The sequence below is a fragment of the Saimiri boliviensis genome, chromosome 16 (assembly GCF_048565385.1).
Source record: "Saimiri boliviensis isolate mSaiBol1 chromosome 16, mSaiBol1.pri, whole genome shotgun sequence".
Classification (NCBI taxonomy): domain Eukaryota; kingdom Metazoa; phylum Chordata; class Mammalia; order Primates; family Cebidae; genus Saimiri; species Saimiri boliviensis.
This window is the reverse complement of record NC_133464.1, coordinates 32,755,221-32,775,421: the sequence shown is the minus strand read 5'-3', so window position 1 is coordinate 32,775,421 and position 20,201 is coordinate 32,755,221. Positions and strand designations below refer to the sequence as shown.

The 20,201-nt window shown below is 38.8% G+C and overlaps 1 protein-coding gene and 1 long non-coding RNA gene across 2 annotated transcripts in view; one reads left to right on the top strand and one right to left on the bottom strand.

Annotated features, from left to right (window-relative positions):
* Nucleotides 1-6,362: 6,362 nt before the first annotated feature.
* Nucleotides 6,363-10,628, bottom strand: LOC141581608 (uncharacterized). Its single transcript, XR_012514330.1, has 3 exons — nucleotides 10,552-10,628; nucleotides 9,174-9,267; nucleotides 6,363-6,619 (listed from the first exon to the last, which is right to left on the bottom strand). It is a non-coding gene; the product is annotated as an uncharacterized LOC141581608 (long non-coding RNA).
* Nucleotides 10,589-20,201, top strand: part of NDFIP2 (Nedd4 family interacting protein 2) — a 76,541-nt gene continuing 66,928 nt past the window's right edge. The window contains exon 1 of the mRNA XM_003931019.3: nucleotides 10,589-10,924. Within this exon, the coding sequence (XP_003931068.1) occupies nucleotides 10,604-10,924 (321 nt within the window). The 5' untranslated portion in view covers nucleotides 10,589-10,603. The remainder of the gene's footprint in view (nucleotides 10,925-20,201) is intronic.

Here is a 20,201-nt window from a genome sequence, read left to right as displayed (position 1 = left end):
ATGACCTTTTATCATGTTTGTTGGCTGCATAAATGTCTTCTTTTGAGAAGTGTCTGTTCATATCCTTCATCAAGTTTTTGATGGAGTTGTTTTTTCTTGTAAATTTGCTTAAGTTCCTTATAGATCCTAGATAGTAGACCTCTGTCAGATGGGTGGATTGCAAACATTTTCTACAATTCTATAGGTTGCCTGTTCACTCTGATGATAGTTTCTTTTGCTGTACAGAAACTCTTTAGTTTAATTAGCTCACATTTGTCAATTTTGGCTTTTGCTGCAATTGTTTTTGGTGTTTCAGTCATAAAGTCTTTGCCTACGCCTATGTCCTAAATGGTATTGCCTAGGTTTTCTTCTAGGGTTTTTATGGTTTTGGGTTTTACACTTAAGTCTTTAATCCATCTTAAGTTAATTTTTGTACTAGGTGTAAGGAAGGTGTCCAGTTTCAGTTTCCTGCATACGGCTAGCTAGTTTTCCCAGCACCACTTATTAAATAGGGAATCCTTTCCACATTGCTTATTTTTGTCAGGTTTGTCAAAGAGCAGATGGTTGTTGATGTGTGGTGTTATTTCTGAGGTCTCTGTTCTGTTCCATTGGTCTATATATCTGCTTTTGTACCAGTACCATGCTGTTTTGGTGACTGAGCTAGCAAATTTTCCAATGCATCTAGTAACTCCAACTAGTAACCTTGATTCAAATGATAATATGCTTGTCTATTTGCCTCTGTGCTAAATAGGTCAAATGTTTCACAATCCATTGTCCAGCTCTTACTTCTGGGCTGGGAGTAGGATGTTTCAACAGAGTAAAACAGTATATTTCCTCCTACCTGTGTAAGACATTTATCACCCACCTTTTATGTTTTCACAATCATTTTTACTATTAATATCTCCATATTAACTAGAAATTATTAAATATTGAAGCAAAAATGAGGTAAACAGTATTATCTTTCTTCAAGGTATACAGGGATCACTTGTGTATGGTATATGCATGCTGGATTTGCAAACACATGTGCAAAATATTAATCTATCTTGTATCAACCTTGAAGCACAAGATTTGTCTTCTGTTGCAAATAGGATAGTATTGTTTTTTCCCTCCAATTCTTTTTACTGTGGTAATTCACATAACATAAAATTTATCATCTTAACTACTTTTAAGTGTACAGTTCAAGAGTATTAGGTACATTCACATTATTGTACAACTGTCATCACCATCCATCTCAGAACTCCTTTCATCTTGCAAAACAGAAACTCTATTCATTAAATAATAACCCTCCATCCTCCCCACCCTACAGCCCGTGGCAACCACCCTTTTACTTTCTGTCTCTATGATTTTGACTAAGTACCTAATATAAGTGGAATCATTTGTCTGTAATTGAATTATTTCACTTATGATCTTGTTTTCAATGTTCATCCATCTTGTAGCAGGTCATAGAATTTCCTTCTAAGTAATACTGTTATAGCATATACCATATTTTGCTTATTCACTCATCCATGAAAGACACTCATTTTATTCCCCATATTTTTGCTATCTTGAGTAATACTATTATGAATATGGGTGTACAAATATCTCTTCTAGACCCTGCTGTCATTTTGGGGGGGGGCATATACCCAAAAGTTATTAATAAATTGCTAGATTATATGGTAATTCTATTATTCAGTTTTTGAGAAATGGCCATATATTTCCACAATGGCTGTATCATTTTGCATTTCAAACAACAATGCACAAGTGTTCTAATTTCTCCAAATCCTTGTTAATGCTTGTTATTTTTTTTTTTCAGTTGTTATCCTAATAGGTGTGAGGGGGTGACTTGCTTTTATTATTAGAATTATTTTGCCTAAATTGATTAACTGGGTAGCTTAAAGTACTTTTGTTTCTACTGAAAATTTTTTGGTTTGCTTCTGAAGCTTTTTGTTGTTGTTAGCAGATGATAGATAAAACATACTGCTTTCATTTCCTGAGTACTGATCTATAGTGTTTCTTTTTTCTCCCTTCAACTTTTAAGTTCCAGATCATCAGATCATCAGTGACCCGAAATTGATGACATAATCACAGGTACTTCCCAACCTTGAAATTTTGTGGGTAGAGTCAGAAAAACTAAGTGTTTTTGTTTTTTAGAAAAGTCACACTTAATGACTATATATTTGATAATATTAAGAATTACTATTTATGCTTTTTAAGCTATGTTAATGGATATTGTGAATATGTTTAAAAATGTTCTTATATTTTAGTGATATGTGCTGTCTTAGTTTGAGCTGTGTAACAAAGTACCATACACTGAGTGGTTTAAACCAGTAGTCTCCAATCTTCTTGGTACTAGAAACCAGTTTCGTGGAACACAATGTTTTCACAGACGGTGGCAGGTGAGGAGATGGTTGGGGATGTAACTGTTCCACCTCAGATTATCCCAGCATTAGATTCTCATAAAGAATGTGAAACCTAGATCTTTTGCATGCACAGTTCACAATAGGGTTTGTGATCTTATGAGAATCTAATGCCACCTCTGATCTTACCATGAGGCAGAGTTCAGGTGGTAATGCTCACTTGCCCACCCCTCACTCAGGCTATGTGGCCCGGTTCCTAACAGGCCATGGACAAGTACCAGTCTGAGGCCTAGGGTTTGGGGTCCCTGGTTTAAACAACATATATTTATTTCTCATGGTTTCGGAGGCTAGAAATACAAAATCAGACTGCAAGCATGGTTGGGTTCTGGTGAGGGCACTCTTCCTGGTTCCAGACTTTCATTATATTATCACATGGCAGAAAGAAAGTAAAAGAGTTGTCTAGGGCTCCTTTGATAAGGGCACTAATCCAATTCATGAGAGCTCAGCCATGATCTAATCACCTCCCAAAGGTCTCAGTTCCTAACATCATCACACTCGGCGTTAGGATATCAGCATAGGAATTCTGAGAAGGCACAACTATTCAGATGATAATGTATACTAAAATATTTACAGACAAAATAATATATCTTAGATATGCAGTGGAGGTAAAGGGTGAGAAGAGGGAGGTTATAGATGAAACAAGATTGGTAATCAATTGATAATGGTTGAAACTGAGTGACAGATTCATGGAGGTTTATTATGCTGGTCTTTTTACTTCTGAACAAATTATATATATATATATTTTTTCCAGACAGAGTCTTGGTCTATCACCCAGGCTGGAGTGCAGTGGCGCGATCTTGGTTGACTGCAACCTACAACCCCCGAGTTCAAGTGATTCTCCTGCCTCAGCCTCCTGAGTAGCTGGGGCAATTTATAATTTTTAATTTTAAACACTGTTTTTAAAAAGGCTGTATTTAATTTGTTTAATTATTAAGTATTTGAAAAGATCACATTGGTGAGTATATTGAGAGTTGTTTTTCACTTAATATAGAAAAGAAAAATGTAAAATAAGACCTGTATATTATATTCATATATTGCTTTTCTTGTATTTTATTCTTACCATAGATGATTGATCATTCTCAAATGATATTAAGTTTGGATCACACTAGAAACAATTTTTTCCTCTTCCCTGCCTCTCCCTCCTTCTTTCCTTCTTTCCCTCTTTTCTTCCTTCTCTCCCTCCATCCCTCCCTCCCTCCCTCTCTCCTTCCTTCCTTCCTTCCTTCCTTCTCCAGAATAGACTTGAACTCTGGGCTTAAGCAATTCTTCCGCCTCTGCCTCCCAAGTAGCTGGGACTACTGGTATGCACCACCATGCCTATCTAGAAACAATTTTTTTGAGACGGAGTTTCGCTCTTGTTACCCAGGCTGGAGTGCAATGGCACGATCTCGGCTCACCGCAACTTCCGCCTCCTGGGTTCAAGCAATTCTCCTGCCTCAGCCTCCTGAGTAGCTGGGATTACAGGCACACGCCACCATGCCCAGCTAATTTTTTGTATTTTTAGTAGAGACGGGGTTTCACCATGTTGACCAGGATGGTCTCGATCTCTTGACCTCGTGATCCACCCGCCTCGGCCTCCCAAAGTGCTGGGATTACAGGCTTGAGCCACCGCGCCCGGCCGTAGAAACAATTTTTAATGTCTAAATATTACATAATGAGTTGCATAAAATTGTGGCAAAAACAAACTACTCTTGAATTGATGCATAATCCAAGCATGCCACTTTCTGGCTACAGATATAATACAGTTCTGTACAATAGAACTTTCTGCAATGATGGAAATGTACTATATCTGCTCTGTCTAATATGGTAGCCACTAATCATATATGGCTATTGAACTGACCAGTGTAACCAAGTGGCTAGTACAACTGTTGAGTAGCTAATGCAACTGGGAAATGAATATTTAAATTTACTGATTATCATTTATATGTTTAAGCACTTTCTTTAGATTTGACAAATTATGTTTTTCAGTTAAGATTTGTATCCCTTTGACATTTGAAAAATAAAATCACATCCTCTAGATACTGAGTGTCCTTTATCTTCAGAACTGAAATCAGGCAACCTTCTTATATGGTGACCTTATTGTTGATGTCATAATACGTTGCTAATGGTGAAGCAGTGTACTGACATCAGACTGTGTTAAACAAATGAGGCCTGGTTTCTGTTATGAAAGAAAGAAAGCAAATGCTCATTAACATGTTAAGAAGATCTGGACGTGTAGGAGACATTTCTCTTTCCTAATATTTTACACACACAGGCCACAGACACGCATTCACTACACACACACATACACACCCCCAGTGTTTGTCTTCTTACACAATAATCACATATTAGTCAGTCAAGGGATACCTGTCATAACAGCCCTATACTCAGTGACAGTCCTGCTTTTCTATGGCTTACAGAGTAAAAAGGAGATAACAACGTAGGAAGTCCTGCTTTAGTATGGTCAAAGAACAGCCTTCCATATCCAAGGTAAAACAAAGATTATTTTAATAACTTATCAATTAGCCCAAGTTCAAATATGAATTCCCTAAAGCAAAATAGCTAGTGATTTGCTCACATTTGTTGCATGTTACCAAACAAAGGAACAATGAAAATGCTAAATAAAAATATTGTTAGGACTGAGATGCAGCTTATCAGAATTCCGATCTTTTTTAAGTGTTTACTGGTGTCGCCATCATTTATAACTATATATATTATATACGGCTGATAGGAAAACTTAAATTTAGGAAATTCATTTAAATTTTTTTTTTTTTTTTTTTTTTTTTTTTGAGACTGAGTTTCGCCCTTGTTACCCAGGCTGGAGTGCAATGGCGCGATCTCGGCTCACCACAACCTCCGCCTCCTGGGCTCAGGCAATTCTCCTGCCTCAGCCTCCTGAGTAGCTGGGATTGCAGGCACGTGCTACCATGCCCAGCTAATTTTTTGCACTTTTAGTAGAGACGGGGTTTCACCATGTTGACCAGGATGGTCTCGATCTCTTGACCTCGTGATCCACCCGCCTCGGCCTCCCAAAGTGCTGGGATTACAGGCTTGAGCCACCGCGCCCAGCTCATTTAAATTTTTAAGCTAACTCTCTGGTACTTCCTTTCTTTCTCCTGTTCCTTTCTCTTTCTATCTTTTATCTTTATTATATAGATACACTATATTAGTCTGCTATATTTAAGTAAACAGGGAATGTCAGTTTTCTGTATCAACTTGGCTAGATTATAGCCCCAATTATTCAAACACTGACATAGGCATTGTGGTGATTTAATAGATGTAATTAAAGTCTTTACTCAGTTGACTTTAAGTAAAGAAGATTATCCTCAATAATCTGGGTGGGTCTGATTGAGTCAGTTAAACATACTTAAGAACAGAACTCAGGATTCCCTGAGGAAGAAGAAATTCTACCTGTAGACAGCAGCTTCAGCTCCAACCCTAGAGTTCCAGGGTCTGCCCAGTGGATTCTGGATTTGCCAGACTAGCCCACACAACTATGTAAGCCAATTCCTTGCAATGAATCTCTTAGGATATGTCTTCTACTGACTCTGTTTCTCTAGTTGAATCCTGACTGATAAAAAGTTTTATTTCAGATTCTTCCAACATACTGAAGGAGAGTAAAGAGGGGGAAAAGAAGTAGATATTTGATTGTAAAATTGCTCACTTAGATATCTTCTCTAAAATGATAGAGCTGAATAGATGACAGGAATCTCAGAACCAGTTAAATAAGAAATGCTATGTGAAGGTAAACTGACGTTCAATCCTACAAACTGATTAAAAGATACATATACATGATACAAGATAAAGAGATAAAACTGGAGTCATTATTGTGCTAATTTTCATTGATAAGTAAAAAGCAATAGTTTCTTATATTTTCTAAAGTGTACTTTAAACTTTAATATTTGGAAAATGATTGCTAGTGAATTTTAATTAGATAGAGAAATTTTCAGATAATGTAATTTTACCTCTTTCTAGTCATTCTACAGGTAGATATACAAAAACCATACATATTCCAAATGCAGTTAATTACTAAGATCTGTGATCACAGTAATCATCAATAGCTACTTTGAGTAGTCCTATGTAGCAGAGGAAGTGATAAAAAACTAAAAATCAGTGAAGTAGTAAGGAAAATTTGGAACATTTGCCTACCTGTGATTTAGGCCTGTGTAGATGGCTTTCTGTAGGCAATGGCGTGTCTTACTGCACTTTAACTGGTGGGAATCCCAATGAAGAATCCTGGCATTTGGGTGTACAGGTCAATACATCTGATGATATAAGAAAGAGGATGATGAATGTTAAGTTGCTAAGTCACCTCTGGAGGGACTGACCCTGCTTCTGGGAAGGTGGGAGGGGTTTCCAATGAGAAACACGTCCCAGGCAAAGAGGTCCCCATGACCTCTATATAGCATCACCCTATAGAACAACATCAAAGTCATTCTTAGTAGAAAGGCTTACAGATACATTACGTCCACATGAGAAAATGCTAACAATGTAAAGTACTGAGGGTTATTCTGAAGATGAAACATCAACTGTGTAAAATGATAGTTGTAACTATTTAACACAATTTTGATAACACTGCTCTATCACTATACATCTTGGTACTTGTCTTAGTTGGGTTCTCCAGGATGCAGATGCTGATATAAAGTTTTAAGTGCAAGAGATTCACTGGGGAGCAACATCTGTGAAAAGAAAAAGGATTGGGCAGGGGGAGCGGTCACAATATGCCGCAGAGCTTGAAAAGTCTCTGCCAGCTTCACAGGGAGCTCTGAAGCAAAGTTTGTCCCTTAAAGGGCTTCAGTGTCTCGCAGAAACAGCCAGAGCCTTGTACAAATGCCTTGCTCAGTCAGTGGCTGGGTGCCACCCTGAAAATAGTACCTCCTTAGGTTGAAAGCTGAGGGAGACTGACAAAGCTACCAAATGGAAGTTGTCTGCCAGCCACATTCCTTCCAGCTGGGCGGAGTGTGCTTTCTTGAAAGGGGATCTGGGCAGCTTATCTCCATGTCTGCCCCAGTACTGCAGAGCAGCACTAGTAAAATTTTGGTTGGCTGTGTGTTTGGAGATGAAAATTGATCAGGCCAGAATGAGTGGTGTTAGTGAAGTACACTAAAATTCTACAGTTCTACTGAAGGTAGTTTATAGTGCGGCACCACCACAAATTCCTTAGATAACTAGAGTTGTCACCATAAAACCAGGGATTGAAAATATTATCAGATGTTGCCCAAGGTCTGTAAAATGGTAATGAATATTGTTATTCCTATTGCATCCCAAGTAAGTTTCTCCTAGTGGGACAACTCAGTGACTCTGCTTGTAATGGTCTATTATAGGTCACATGGGCTTAGTTGTAAAGTGATCAAAAGAAGCTCAGAATGGCTCTTTTGGGGATCATGAATAAGAACCATTATTTTAGATAGATCAGGAAGGTGGGAACTAAAGAAGTTAGACTGGCTTTTTGTGATACATCACTATCTTTTTACGTCTTCTGCACGTTTCACAGTAGTGCTGGCCAGGAAGAGGAAAGAGACAAGGACTCTTTTCCTCTTTTCCTTATTAGGGTACATTATGCTTAATATAAGCTTAATATAGTGCTTAATATGGTAGAGGCTCTGATGTCTGTCACCACCTACTAGTGATCTCACATTAGACTAGTTGATGAAACTCTTTGTGCTTTATTTTCCTTCATCATCTGTTAATCTAGGAGTGCAATTTTGCCTATATCATGAAGTTACGATGAGGATAAAATAATAGATGCATAGTACTGGCTTAGAAAGGGCTCTATACTAGCAAGCTGTTGTTCTACTTCTCTTCCCCCTCTTTCTCTTCCTCATTAAAAATATTATTTCCTGTTAAATTTGTTTCTCCACCAGATTAGCAAAATGTTCAGAGAATCTGGGAGGAGGGTAAAATAGAAAGAATCTGTTACTCTATCAGGATTCCAGATGTCTGTTTTTGGTCAGTCTTTGATTTTTACTGTTATGTTCTCAGTGCGGAGTTGGGTGTAAGAAAGTGTCTCTGCTCTGAGCAGCTGTCTATTTGAGAAACAAATGAATACATAAATGATTAATGAAAACACATATGCATATAAAATTCAGTACTAAATAATTCTTATAGACAGCCGGGCGCGGTGGCTCAAGCCTGTAATCCCAGCACTTTGGGAGGCCGAGGCGGGTGGATCACGAGGTCAAGAGATCGAGACCATCCTGGTCAACATGGTGAAACACCGTCTCTACTAAAAATACAAAAAATTAGCTGGGCATAGTGGTGCGTGCCTGTAATCCCAGCTACTCAGGAGGCTGAGGCAGGAGAATTGCCTGAACCCAGGAGGCGGAGGTTGCGGTGAGCCGAGATCGCGCCATTGCACTCCAGCCTGGGTAACAAGAGTGAAACTCTGTCTCAAAAAAAAAATAAATAAATAAAATAATTCTTATAGATCGTAAGTGATATAGGGATCTAATTTCATTTTGCTGACACTGGCTGTTGTTTTGGTCATCGAGAGGCAATATCATTTGGACTGAAATTGTGAGAGCGAGTGCTTATACCAGTAATATCAATAAAATGGCATATGCTTATTGGCTTAGAAACTAAATACATTAAGATGAAAACAAGGCAAGTTTAAAAATATTTAAGTATGAGATATTATTGCCTTATTGTCAGCACAGTAATGCTCTCTATTATTAGACATGTCAAAATGGCACAAATAGGAAGAGTCGATGAAGATTTTAAAAAGAACTATGAGGAAGACTTACATTTTTAGTTGCCAACCTATCAAAGAGTTTCTGTCTTTATCTTATCTTGCTGTTTTAACCAGCTGATTAGGCTCACCTAGTGGCAGTCTTCATTCCAAGGATCTCCTCTAGACATTCATGAAGGAAATAAATGGGGTCCCAGATCCCTTTCCTTCCCTTCGGAGGCTCCACTGTAAGATCATTTAGGGAAAAAGTGGTGTTACCTTAAAAACATAGCTGGGCCACATCAAGCAACATCATAGTTTTTAGGGTGTAGAAAATTGGTCTTTGAGTTAAAACGTACTTTTTGCTGCCCTGTCATACTCTTCTCCCAACTAGAGAAATATGCTTTATACTCTTTGTGAGAAACACACATAGTATGTCATATGTGGTTAACCAGACCATGAGATACTATTAATAATGCTCCCAAGTGATACCTTGCTGTTACATCCATTGGAATTATTATTACCACAAAATAATCCTATCTGATTTCACTACTTTCTTCTAAAGTTCTCCAAAGTAACCTAGAACGCCAGAGGTCTCTGAGAGTTGTCTGGAGGCCTCTTTCTTTGAGAGTTGTCTGGTGAGTCCTTTGGATTCTTAAATCTCTTATTATCAGAAAGTAGAAAAAAGAGTTTAAAAGTAACCAAAGGGCTGGTGCCTGTAGTCTTAGCTACTCCAGAGGCTGAGGCAGGTGAATAGCTTGAGCGGAGGAGTTCGAAGCTGTAGTGAGCCACGATTGCAACTGTGAACACCCACTGCACTGGAGTCTGGGCAACACAGTGAGATCCCATTTCTAAAAAAACAACAAGCAACAAACAACAACAAAATAATCCCACAGAGGAATTTCAGGGCAGTGGAAACACTCTGTAGGATACTATTATAATGGATACCTGTCATTACACATTTGTCCTAACTCAAGGAATATACAAGACGGTGAGTGAACCCTGAGGTGAACTATGGACTTTGAGTGATGATGACGTGTCAATGTGGGTTCATTTTGTAATACATGTACTACTTTAGTGGTGGATGTTGATAATGGGGGTGCAGGGTTTATGCTTGTGTAGCAGCAAAGTCTATATGGAATATCTCTGTAACTTCTCAATTTTGCTGTAAACTAGAATTGCTCTATATTAAAAATAGTTTTTAAAAAAATCCCTTATCTCATGAATGATTTTGAATGATCGTTTTAGGAATGTCCTAGAGATGAATCTCCTCGCCACGTCCTAGGCTGGGTGAGTAATACAAGGAAGGGTCGGGTACCCGGGCGATCTGTCCTCAGGCGTTCTAGGAACGCTTCCCACCCCGGCCAGCTTCTTGTGTCTACGTGGTGAGAAGGCGCACCAGCTCGTGCCTGCGCGAAACCCGCACACACCAAAAAGACCAGTCAAGGACCGGTCATTCCCCCCTCCCACGCGCCTTCTGCGACCGCCTACTCGACAGGTTGACAATCTAGATCGCTCCACCGGACTTGCCTTACTTTTCCATCTCCACCCACCCAGCTACACCCTCCCACGGGCAGCGCGGATGGGACGCCGGCGGGGCCAGCGAGTCTGCGCGAGCTGTCCGAGCATGCTCAGTAGCGCGCGCGGCGTCCCGGAGCTCCTCCGCGGAACCGCGACCGACGCGGAGGTCTCGGCGGCCGCTGCCGGAGCCACAGGAAGTGAAGCGCTTCCGCCTGGAGACCGCGGCGGCAGGAGCAGAGGCGGAAGGGGTCCTGCGGCGACGACGTCGTCTGCGGGGGTGGCCGAGGGAGCTGAGCACCGAGGGGACTCGCCCGCTCGGAAGCCGGATCCTGAGCCGGGCAGGATGGATCACCACCAGCTGGGGACGGGGCGCTACCAGGTGGTGAGTTCCCGGCCTCCGGTGCCTTCCGGGACTACTTCCCGCCGCGGCGTCCCGACAGCCCCTTTCCTCAGGTTATTCCCGGAGGAAACGCTCTGGCTTTTTTTTTTTTTTTCAGTCTGCTGTCTGGAGCTGCTTCACTTGCCTCTCCTGCGCACCCCTGCCTAGGACTCCTTCGAGACCCCCCTCTCGCCCCAAGTCTCCTCCTGTCTCCTCACCCGCACCCTCAGCCCCTTGTGAGACACCCTTCCCCCTCACACCTTACAACTTACATGTTTTAATTTCTTACTTCATCATTTTCTTATTGTCTGACTCAGTCACTCCTGAGACCTTCTAGTCGGTTGTCTACAGGAAATGGGGCTGACTTCAAATACCTGCGCTGAAGGTGATCGCTGTCCTGAATGGGGTGGGTGGGTGAGTGGGTGGAGGGGTAAGGACTGTGTAGGGTGGGATGTGGATTTGGCAGAAATGTGGGTTAGGAATTGTGGATCCGTAGGGAAAGACTAGCCGTAATGCTAACCCTGTCTCTTGCTCGTTAACCTTGTCATTTTGTCCTTTTCCATTATGTTAGTATTAAAAATGACTATATATATTTTTCGTAATTCCCTCCCCGCCCCCCGTCCTTTTTTGGCTGCAGGGGAAACAGAGGTAGGTTTTAGTAGAACAAATTCTAATCTTGTTTGAAAAATTATTTTTTGTTAAATGTAAGGTTTTCCAGCTTCACTGTATAAACTTGGGTAACTGTATGTCGAAAAAAGTGAAATGTGTTCCTCTATATTTTCAGTGTCAATTTTTAAATATGTTTTTCTTTGTGTTTTCTGGTCGTGACGTCGGAGATTACTGTTGTAAACCTTACTTAAAAATCGTATGAGCAATAGTTGACTGTGTGGTTGCAGCTAGGTAGCATGTCATTCCACAAACTTTCAGCCCATTTACTGAGGGAAGAGGAGAAAATCAATATATAGCCGTGGTGGTGCAGTTTATGGTTTATAAAATTTTACAGATATAGGTATATTAGTTCTAAGTTTCAACTTTCAAATCTGTTTGCACATGTAAGATTTAGTTCTAAGTCAAGACTTTCTATTAATAAGTATATTTTGGCAAATATAAAGGACACTGTAAGATGAGAGTCCAGTGTATGTAATTTTGAGTTTTTTCTAACATGAAAGCTCATGAGGATTCCATTTTCAACTGGTTTGCATTCTTTACAACCTCCAAAGGTCCATATTGTGACTTCTTTGAAAATTTATCAGCTTTTCTCAGAACAACTTGGGAAATACTGTTTCTCCCAGTGTGGAAAGCATTTTTCAGGTTGTCAGTGTACACCCTTTTGATGATTTGAAAGGCATTTCTAGGCTTGGGAATGTTAGCAAAAATAAAATGATGTAGATAAATATTGAGTAATATTAGCAGTGGAACTTGTTTCATTTTTCTAATCTTTCTGTTAGATTTGAAACATCAACCATATTCTCCTACACAAGTCACTACTCAAAACACTGTTTATTTACGTAGCTCTCAGTTTTAAGATACTTATTTTTCCTGCAACTCCTTTCAAAATACATGAACATATTTTATTGCTGCTCCTTCCCTGTTTTTTTCCCAAACTGACGATGTGTCCTACATAGACTCTGAATGTTCCTTGAAAACAGAGGACAAAAATCAATTCTAAAGATAATGCCTCCCAGTCCCTCTAAAGATAATACTTTAAGTAGGTAGGACATGGATTTGTTTTCCTTGTAATGCAAAAGTGTTAGAGTTACAAAAATTACGTAGTCATTTAATCTAGTATAACTACTCTTGGTTTTGTGTATAATGACCTGATTAATAATATCTAAATATATGTCAGAGAAGCAGTTGAACTGATGTTTTCGGTAGACTTTTTAAACTAGGAATCAACCCAGCTCTGGCTTATATGATGAACACAACTATTTTGTGGTTACCTTTAGCTCAGTTTTTGGGAAAACTCTGGAATGATTAGTGAACTGGAGCAATAAACAACTTGAGTTGTTAAATGTTAAGGGATGACTAAATCAGGAGATAGGCAAGTATATTTAGAGGTGAGATGGTATGCAGTGTTAACTTTTCACTTATTTAAAGAGTTTAAATGCAGCTTTTCTTACTGGAAAGCTAGCCGTGATGCCCAGGGTCATCAGAATGAGCTACTACCATTAGCCAATATGCAGCCTTTATCTAGAAACTGCTTTTTCTGTGATCTTTCCTTCGATTGTTAAAAAGCCCCAGCATTTATTAAGTAAAGCAGTAGATAACAGTTTAGAGTTATAAAAATTCTTGATTGTTACCCATTAATTTCAGAAGAAGCCAGATATAATATGTAATTTTATTGTGTTACGTGAAATTCAGTTTTGTTAGTAAATGAGCAGTGTTGCCAACTGTGATGAAGTTGACTTGGCTTGCAGCTACTAGACCACCTTCTAACTTTGATGTTCTCATTTTATTTTATTATTTATTTATTTTTTGAGACTGAGTCTCTGTTGCTTCGGCTAGAGTGCAGTGGCGTAATCTCAGCTCGTTGCTACATCTACCTCCTGGGTTCAAGTGATTCTCCTGCCTCAGCCTCTTGAGTAGCTGGGACTACAGTTGTGCTCCACCACGCCTGGCTAATTTTTGTATTTTTAGTAGAGATGGGGTTTTACCATGTTGGCTAGGCTGGTCTCGAAATCTTGACCTTAAATGGTCTGTCCCCCTTGGCTTCTTAAAGTGCTGGGATTACAGGCATGAGCCATGGAGTCCAGCTGAAGTTCTCTATTTTATGGGCCACATTTAAGAATTATGGACTGGGCAAGGTGCCTCACGCCTGTAATCCCAGCACTTTGGGAGGCCATGGTGGGTGGATCTCACGAGGTCAGGAGATCGAGACCAGCCTGGCCAACATGGTAAAACCCTGTCACTACTAAAAATACAACAATTAGCTGGGCATGGTGGCGGGTGCCTGTATTCCCAGCTACTTGGGAGACTGAGGTAGGAGAATTGGGAATTGAACGAGGGAATTGGAGATTGCAGTGAGCCAAGGTCGTGCCACTGCACTCCAGCCTGGTGACAGAGCAAGACTCTCTCTCAAAATAAAATGATTATGTACCTGTACCAAGCTGACTTCTAAGATTGTACCTGTACCAAGCTAACTACTTGTTCGGTGTACAAGTTAAATTGGCAGTGTTGTTTGTAGCAATAATTTCCTGAACTGTATTTCAGAATAAGTGTAACTGAAAGATTTATAAGACATTAGCTTATTAAAATATATATTAGCATATTAAAACAATGAATAATTCTGGAGTAAGGAAAGTGATTTGAATTTGTTTAACCAAGCTCTTCCTAATCTTTGTTTTGTTTTGTTCTTTGTTTTTAAAATTTTAAGATTATGTTAACATTTCCAAAATACTAATTTTCTATGGAACATAATTTGAAGTATTTATTCTGCAAAGATCTGAGTTCTTTGCTCTTGTATCTGGGGAGTTGGAATTGCCCTTGATAAATCAGCTGGGAAAGAGGCTTGACTATTAATGGGTAAAAATCCTACAGGTTTTAAAACCATCTGGGCTTATATATTAGATTGTGCTGGTTTGCAATTTTTGAGACCTTGGCTTACTTTACATCTTGAAGCCTCAGTTTTCTCATATTAGGACCTACCTGACTAGGATTATTATGAGAAATAATATAATAGATGTAAAACGTATAAAGTCTGATACATGATAAATAAGTACCCTTTTTACAAGTTGATAAGAGTGTGTTAACGTTTCATGGTTGCTGGCAGAAAAGAGGAGACCTCCAGGTCAGAGACAGATCATTACTCATGGCACAGCAAGCAGCACGAACATCAGCATATTTGTGTAGGTTTTCCTAGCTACCAAATTCCACAAAGGGGCTGGGTGTCCATATGGATGTGTGCAGTGGGTTTGCATCACAGCTGAGGAACTCAGAAACTCAGAACCAAGGGTACAGCTTTTTTTTTTTTTTTAGAAAAAGCAAGCAGCAAAGATCTTTTTTTTTTTTTTTTTTTTTTGAGGTGGAGTCTCACTCTGTAGCCCAGGCTGGAGTGCAGTTGTGGTGATTTGGACTCACTGCCACCTCTGCCTCGTGGGTCCCGGTTCAAGCAATTCTCCTGCCTCGGTCTCTGGAGTAGCTGGGATTCCAGGAACATGCCACCATGCCCAGTTAATTTTTGTGTTCGTAGTAGAGACAGGGTTTCATCATGTTGATGAGGCTGGTCTTGAACTCCTGACCTTGTGATCCTCCCACCTCAGCCTCCCAAAGTGCTGGGATTAGAGGCGTGAGCCACTGTGCCCAGCCACAAGCAGCAAGTATCTTAGCAGACAACAAACAAGCTAGTTCACCTCCTCTTGGGATGGCAGTTACACACTGTGGTTGCCTGATCTTTGTTGCCTATGTAACTTCTTAGAAGAAACAGCTCAGTATCAGGAAATAGAAAGCTTTACAGACTGGCACACTCAGCAAGAATGTGCAGAGACATTCAGGCCCATGACTGACTGCCTCATCCAGCAGTGCATGTTCTGGATGAGATAATGTATAGTGAGTTTTAGGAATGGTCATTTCATTTTCCTTTGGAAAGAAGCCTTGCAGCCTCTTACCTTTCCTTACTCTAATCACCTTTTCTTGTCAGCTTGATTCCTTTGATTCCTCTTGTTTGTTTCTTTTGAATTTATCAATGTATTTTATCTGGTTTATATTCTGACCACACCTCTTTTACATAATTAAGGTTACCCAACTGCATAATCTAATAATACTTTTCAATTCTTATTTGCTTGATTTCTTTGTTATATTGACAGTATGAAGGTTCTTTTTGAAATTTCATCCTTATTCTAGATACTATTAATAAGTTTTCTACTTCTCATGACTTTTTCTGACTTGTCTTGTCTTAATGAACTCTTTTTGTACTTAATCCATTCTCCTTAAATGTTGATACTTTATCTGGCATGGAATATTGTAATAATCTGTTACTTTCTAACTCATTTGACCATCCTTCAGGAATTGTTTGCACTATGTGAATTATATTTGTAGAGTACAGGTTGAGTATTCCTAATCCCAAAACCCCAAATCTGAAATGCCCCCACATCCGAAATTTTTTGAATATTAAAGAATATCACAAGTGGAAAATTCCACATTTATCTTTTCAACACAAACTTTGTTTCATGCGCTTACAGTTACGTTCATCTTTGGGTCCCATTCCCAAGATATTTCATTATAAATGTGCAATATTCCAAAATCCAAAAAAAATATGAAAACCAAAACACTTCTGGTCCCAAGCATTTTGGATAAGAGATACTCAACCTGTATAAATTTGATTTTTGTTCTTTTGCTCAAAAACCTTCAGTTGCCCCTTACTGAATCTACCCCCAACGTTTAATAACATTTAATATTAAAACTTTCAAATATATAAAAATGTTGAAAGAAGTGTACAGTTAACCTCCATAAAAATTGTAGGCTGTACAATTGTTAATAGTTTATTATATTTGTGGTGTTGTGTATGTGTCCATCTATTTTTTGATTCTTTCAAAGTAAGTTGCAGGTATCTGTGTACTTCCATGGAAGCCACATCTTTGTCATTAGCTTACATTTTAATACTCGTTTATGGTTCTTTTTCTTTGGGGTAAAAATCAACATATTCAAATGCACAAATACGGCCTGGTGAATGAACTTTGGCAAATTCATATACCCATTAACCCAAACCACCTTTGACATGTAGAGCAGAGATCAGCAAACTATGGTCCAACTCCTGGTTTTGTATATTTGTTGGTACACAGCCACGCCCATTCATTTACGGTGGTAGGGTTGTACTGCATAATGACTTCTCATTCAATGAAGGACCTCATATACCGGGATTCCATAAGATATGTTTAGATAAATACAGTTGTATTACAATTGCCTACAGTATTTAATACAATAATATGCTGTACAGGTTGGAAGTCTAGGGGCAATAGGCTAGACCATATGGCTTAGTATGTAGTAGGCTATATGTGCCATCTAGATTTGTATAAATACACTTTCTGATGTTAGCACAGTGATGAAGTTGCCTAACAAAGAATTTCTTAGAATGCATCCTCATCATTAACTGGCATGTGACTGTATTTGAGGCAGAGGCCACAAAGCCTGAAATATTTCCTATACCCGTAGACTGGTTTAAGAGTATACTGGGTAAGGCCGGGCGCGGTGGCTCAAGCTTGTAATCCCAGCACTTTGGGAGGCCGAGGCAGGTGGATCACGAGGTCGAGAGATCGAGACCATCCTGGTCAACATGGTGAAACCCCGTCTCTACTAAAAATGCAAAAAATTAGCTGGGCATGGTGGCACATGCCTGTAATCCCAGCTACTCAGGAGGCTGAGGCAGGAGAATTGCCTGAACCCAGGAGGCGGAGGTTGCGGTGAGCCGAGATCGTGCCATTGCACTCCAGCCTGGGTAACAAGAGCGAAACTCCATCTCAAAAAAAAAAAAAAAAAAAAAAAAAAAAAAAAAAAAAAAAGAGTATACTGGGTAAAAGAAGAAAAGTAGCATTCTTGCTTATTAGCAGTCTATGGTCCTAAAAAAAATAACATTCTTGCTTAATAATAATAATTTATTTTTCATGGTTTTGGAGGCTGGGACATTCCAAGGTATGGGCCAGTTTGGTTCCCTTGTAAGGGCTTTCTTCCTGGCCCTTGGAGAGAGCGTTCTGGTCTCTCTTCTCTTATAAAGACTCTCATCCCATCATAGGAACCCCACCCTTATGACCTCATCTAAACCTAATTACCTCCCAAAGGCTCTGACTTCAAATAGCTTCACTCTGTGGATTAGGGTTTCAAATATACAAACATTCAGTTTGTACCACTGCCCTTTACAGATCCATTTTACTGACCTGATACAGAACATGACCATCACCCTAGAAAGTTCCCTTATTATCTTTACTACATCAATTCCTACCCCTCAGGTGACTGTTCTGATTTTTTCACTTCAAATTACCTAGTTTGGCCTATTCTGGAATCATATAGCGTATATTCTACAAAACTTCTTTCATTCAGCATGAAGTTTTTTAGATTGATCCGCGTTTTTGTGTATATCAGTAGCTCATCCCTTTTTATTGTTGAATAGTTTTCATCATATAAATCATATGAATACATTGTAGTTTGTCTGTTGCTGTTGTTGGATATTTGGGTTGTTTCTAGTTTTCCTTCGCTGTTACGAGTAAAACTGTTATATTCTTGTACAAATCTTTTTGTAAAGCTGTTATGAATATTCGTGTACATATATTTTTGTGGACATATGTTTTTATTTTCCATGGGTGGAATTACTAAGTAATAGGGTAGGTGTATATTTAAATTTTATAAGAAACCACTAGCCTTTTTTCCAAAGTAGTTATACCATTTTACAATTCCACCATCAATGTATGAAAGTTTTGGTTGCTCCACACACTTGAAACATTATGCTGCTGTCAGGTCTTTTTAATTTTAACCATTCTGGTGGGTTTATTAAATTTTTGAAGTTTAAAATTCCTCTTCTTAGCATACAGGTTTTTTTGAATGGGCCTTCTCTGCTTGTATAGTGACATATCTCAGTAATCTGTCGTCTTAATTTTTATACACTGATTTGTCATCTGAAGTTCATACTCTCCCTGGTTTGTTTGCCTTATAAAATCCTGTTCTCAAAAACTCGTTCGAATCTATTATTGAAAGAGGGTAATAGAGAGACTTTCTTACCTCTGTCATCAGCATCAAGGCAGAAGAAAGTTAGGATAACTTGTTATACTGAATTATGTGTTTGTGTGTCTTTCTAACCTTCTAGACTACTGCTTTTTCTCAAAGGTGTGTCAGGATTCTATGAATGTCTGATATTTATTTCAGCTTTAAAATGGGTCTTTACATGTTGAGAAAAGTAACTGAGGAAATTTACACTCAAAATGTGTTGTATACTAAGTAGTACACCAAGTTGTATACCAATACTCAAATGTATTATATACCAAGTTGTGTATAACTTGAAGACTAGTATTGTGTTAATTTGGGTTGCCAGGATAAATTGCTTTTAAACATACCACAGATTAAAGTTTTTTTGTTTTTTTGTTTTCATTGCCATTTTTGTGCATGCCATGATATTAACTATAATTATATTATTATTTGGTTGAGTTTAGCTCATTAAAAAAATTATACAAATGAGTACACACCTGAATGGTGCTGAATCAAATACTAGCCTTTGCTTAGGCACATTTGAGCAGTACATGATCTAGTACTGGAGTAATATACGTGTAGTGGCAAATAAATGCATCGGAATTGAATAATGAAAATACCATATTATAATTTACAGCTTATTTTATGCTTTTGAATGCCCTTTGTTAATTTATGCTAAAGATAAGATATGAGAGCAGTTTTTAGATAGCCTTGTTGATTATGAAACAAAGATTTTATAACTCATTTGTCTGATATATAATAGCTTATGAAGTACTTCTGTCTGCTTTGGTTTTATTCTGTTTTAGATGTTGGCGAATAAGACAGTTAAGTTTTTGTCTCATGGCTCATGCTTTGTTGGAGGGGGTACAGATAGAGAAGTAAACCTAACTTTAGATAGTAATAAATTCTTTGAAGAAAACAAAGCAAGTTGATGGAATAAATGATAAATTCTATCAATTATGAAGTAGCAGTAACAGAATAGTAATCACTCACATTATATTAATAAAATGCTGCTAAATGCTTTATATATATTATCACACTTAATCCTTCCACTTCTGTGAAGTAATGTCATTATCCTCGTTTTGCAGGTGAGAAACATGAGACACAAACAAGTTAAATAATAGGCCCAGCTGTGATGGAGCTGGTATTCAGACTTGGGTGTTTTAGTTGTGTATTGCTATATAACAAACATCTCTAAATACACGCATTTTATTTTCTTTTAAGATTCCATGGGTTGAGTGTGATTGGGAGATGTTGATTCTACTCCACATAGTATTAGCTGGGGCTAGAGCCATTTTGGGGCTTGCTTAGGTTGGAATTTCCAAGATGGCCCACTCACTTGGCTGTAGTTGATGTTGTCTGTTGTCTGGGAGCTCACCTGGGACTGTTGACTTTAGCATCTCAGTTCTCCTCTGTGTTCCCTCTTGATGTGACCTTGGCTTTTCACAGCCTAGAAGGAAGAGGAAGCTGCCATTCTTAAGGCCTGGGCTTAGAAATTCATAATGTCATTTTTGCAGTATCCTATTGGTCAGAGCAGTTGCAAGACCCCCCAGATTCAAAGGGTGAAGAAGTAAATTCCATCTGTGGGGGAGAAGCATGCACATAAATGGAG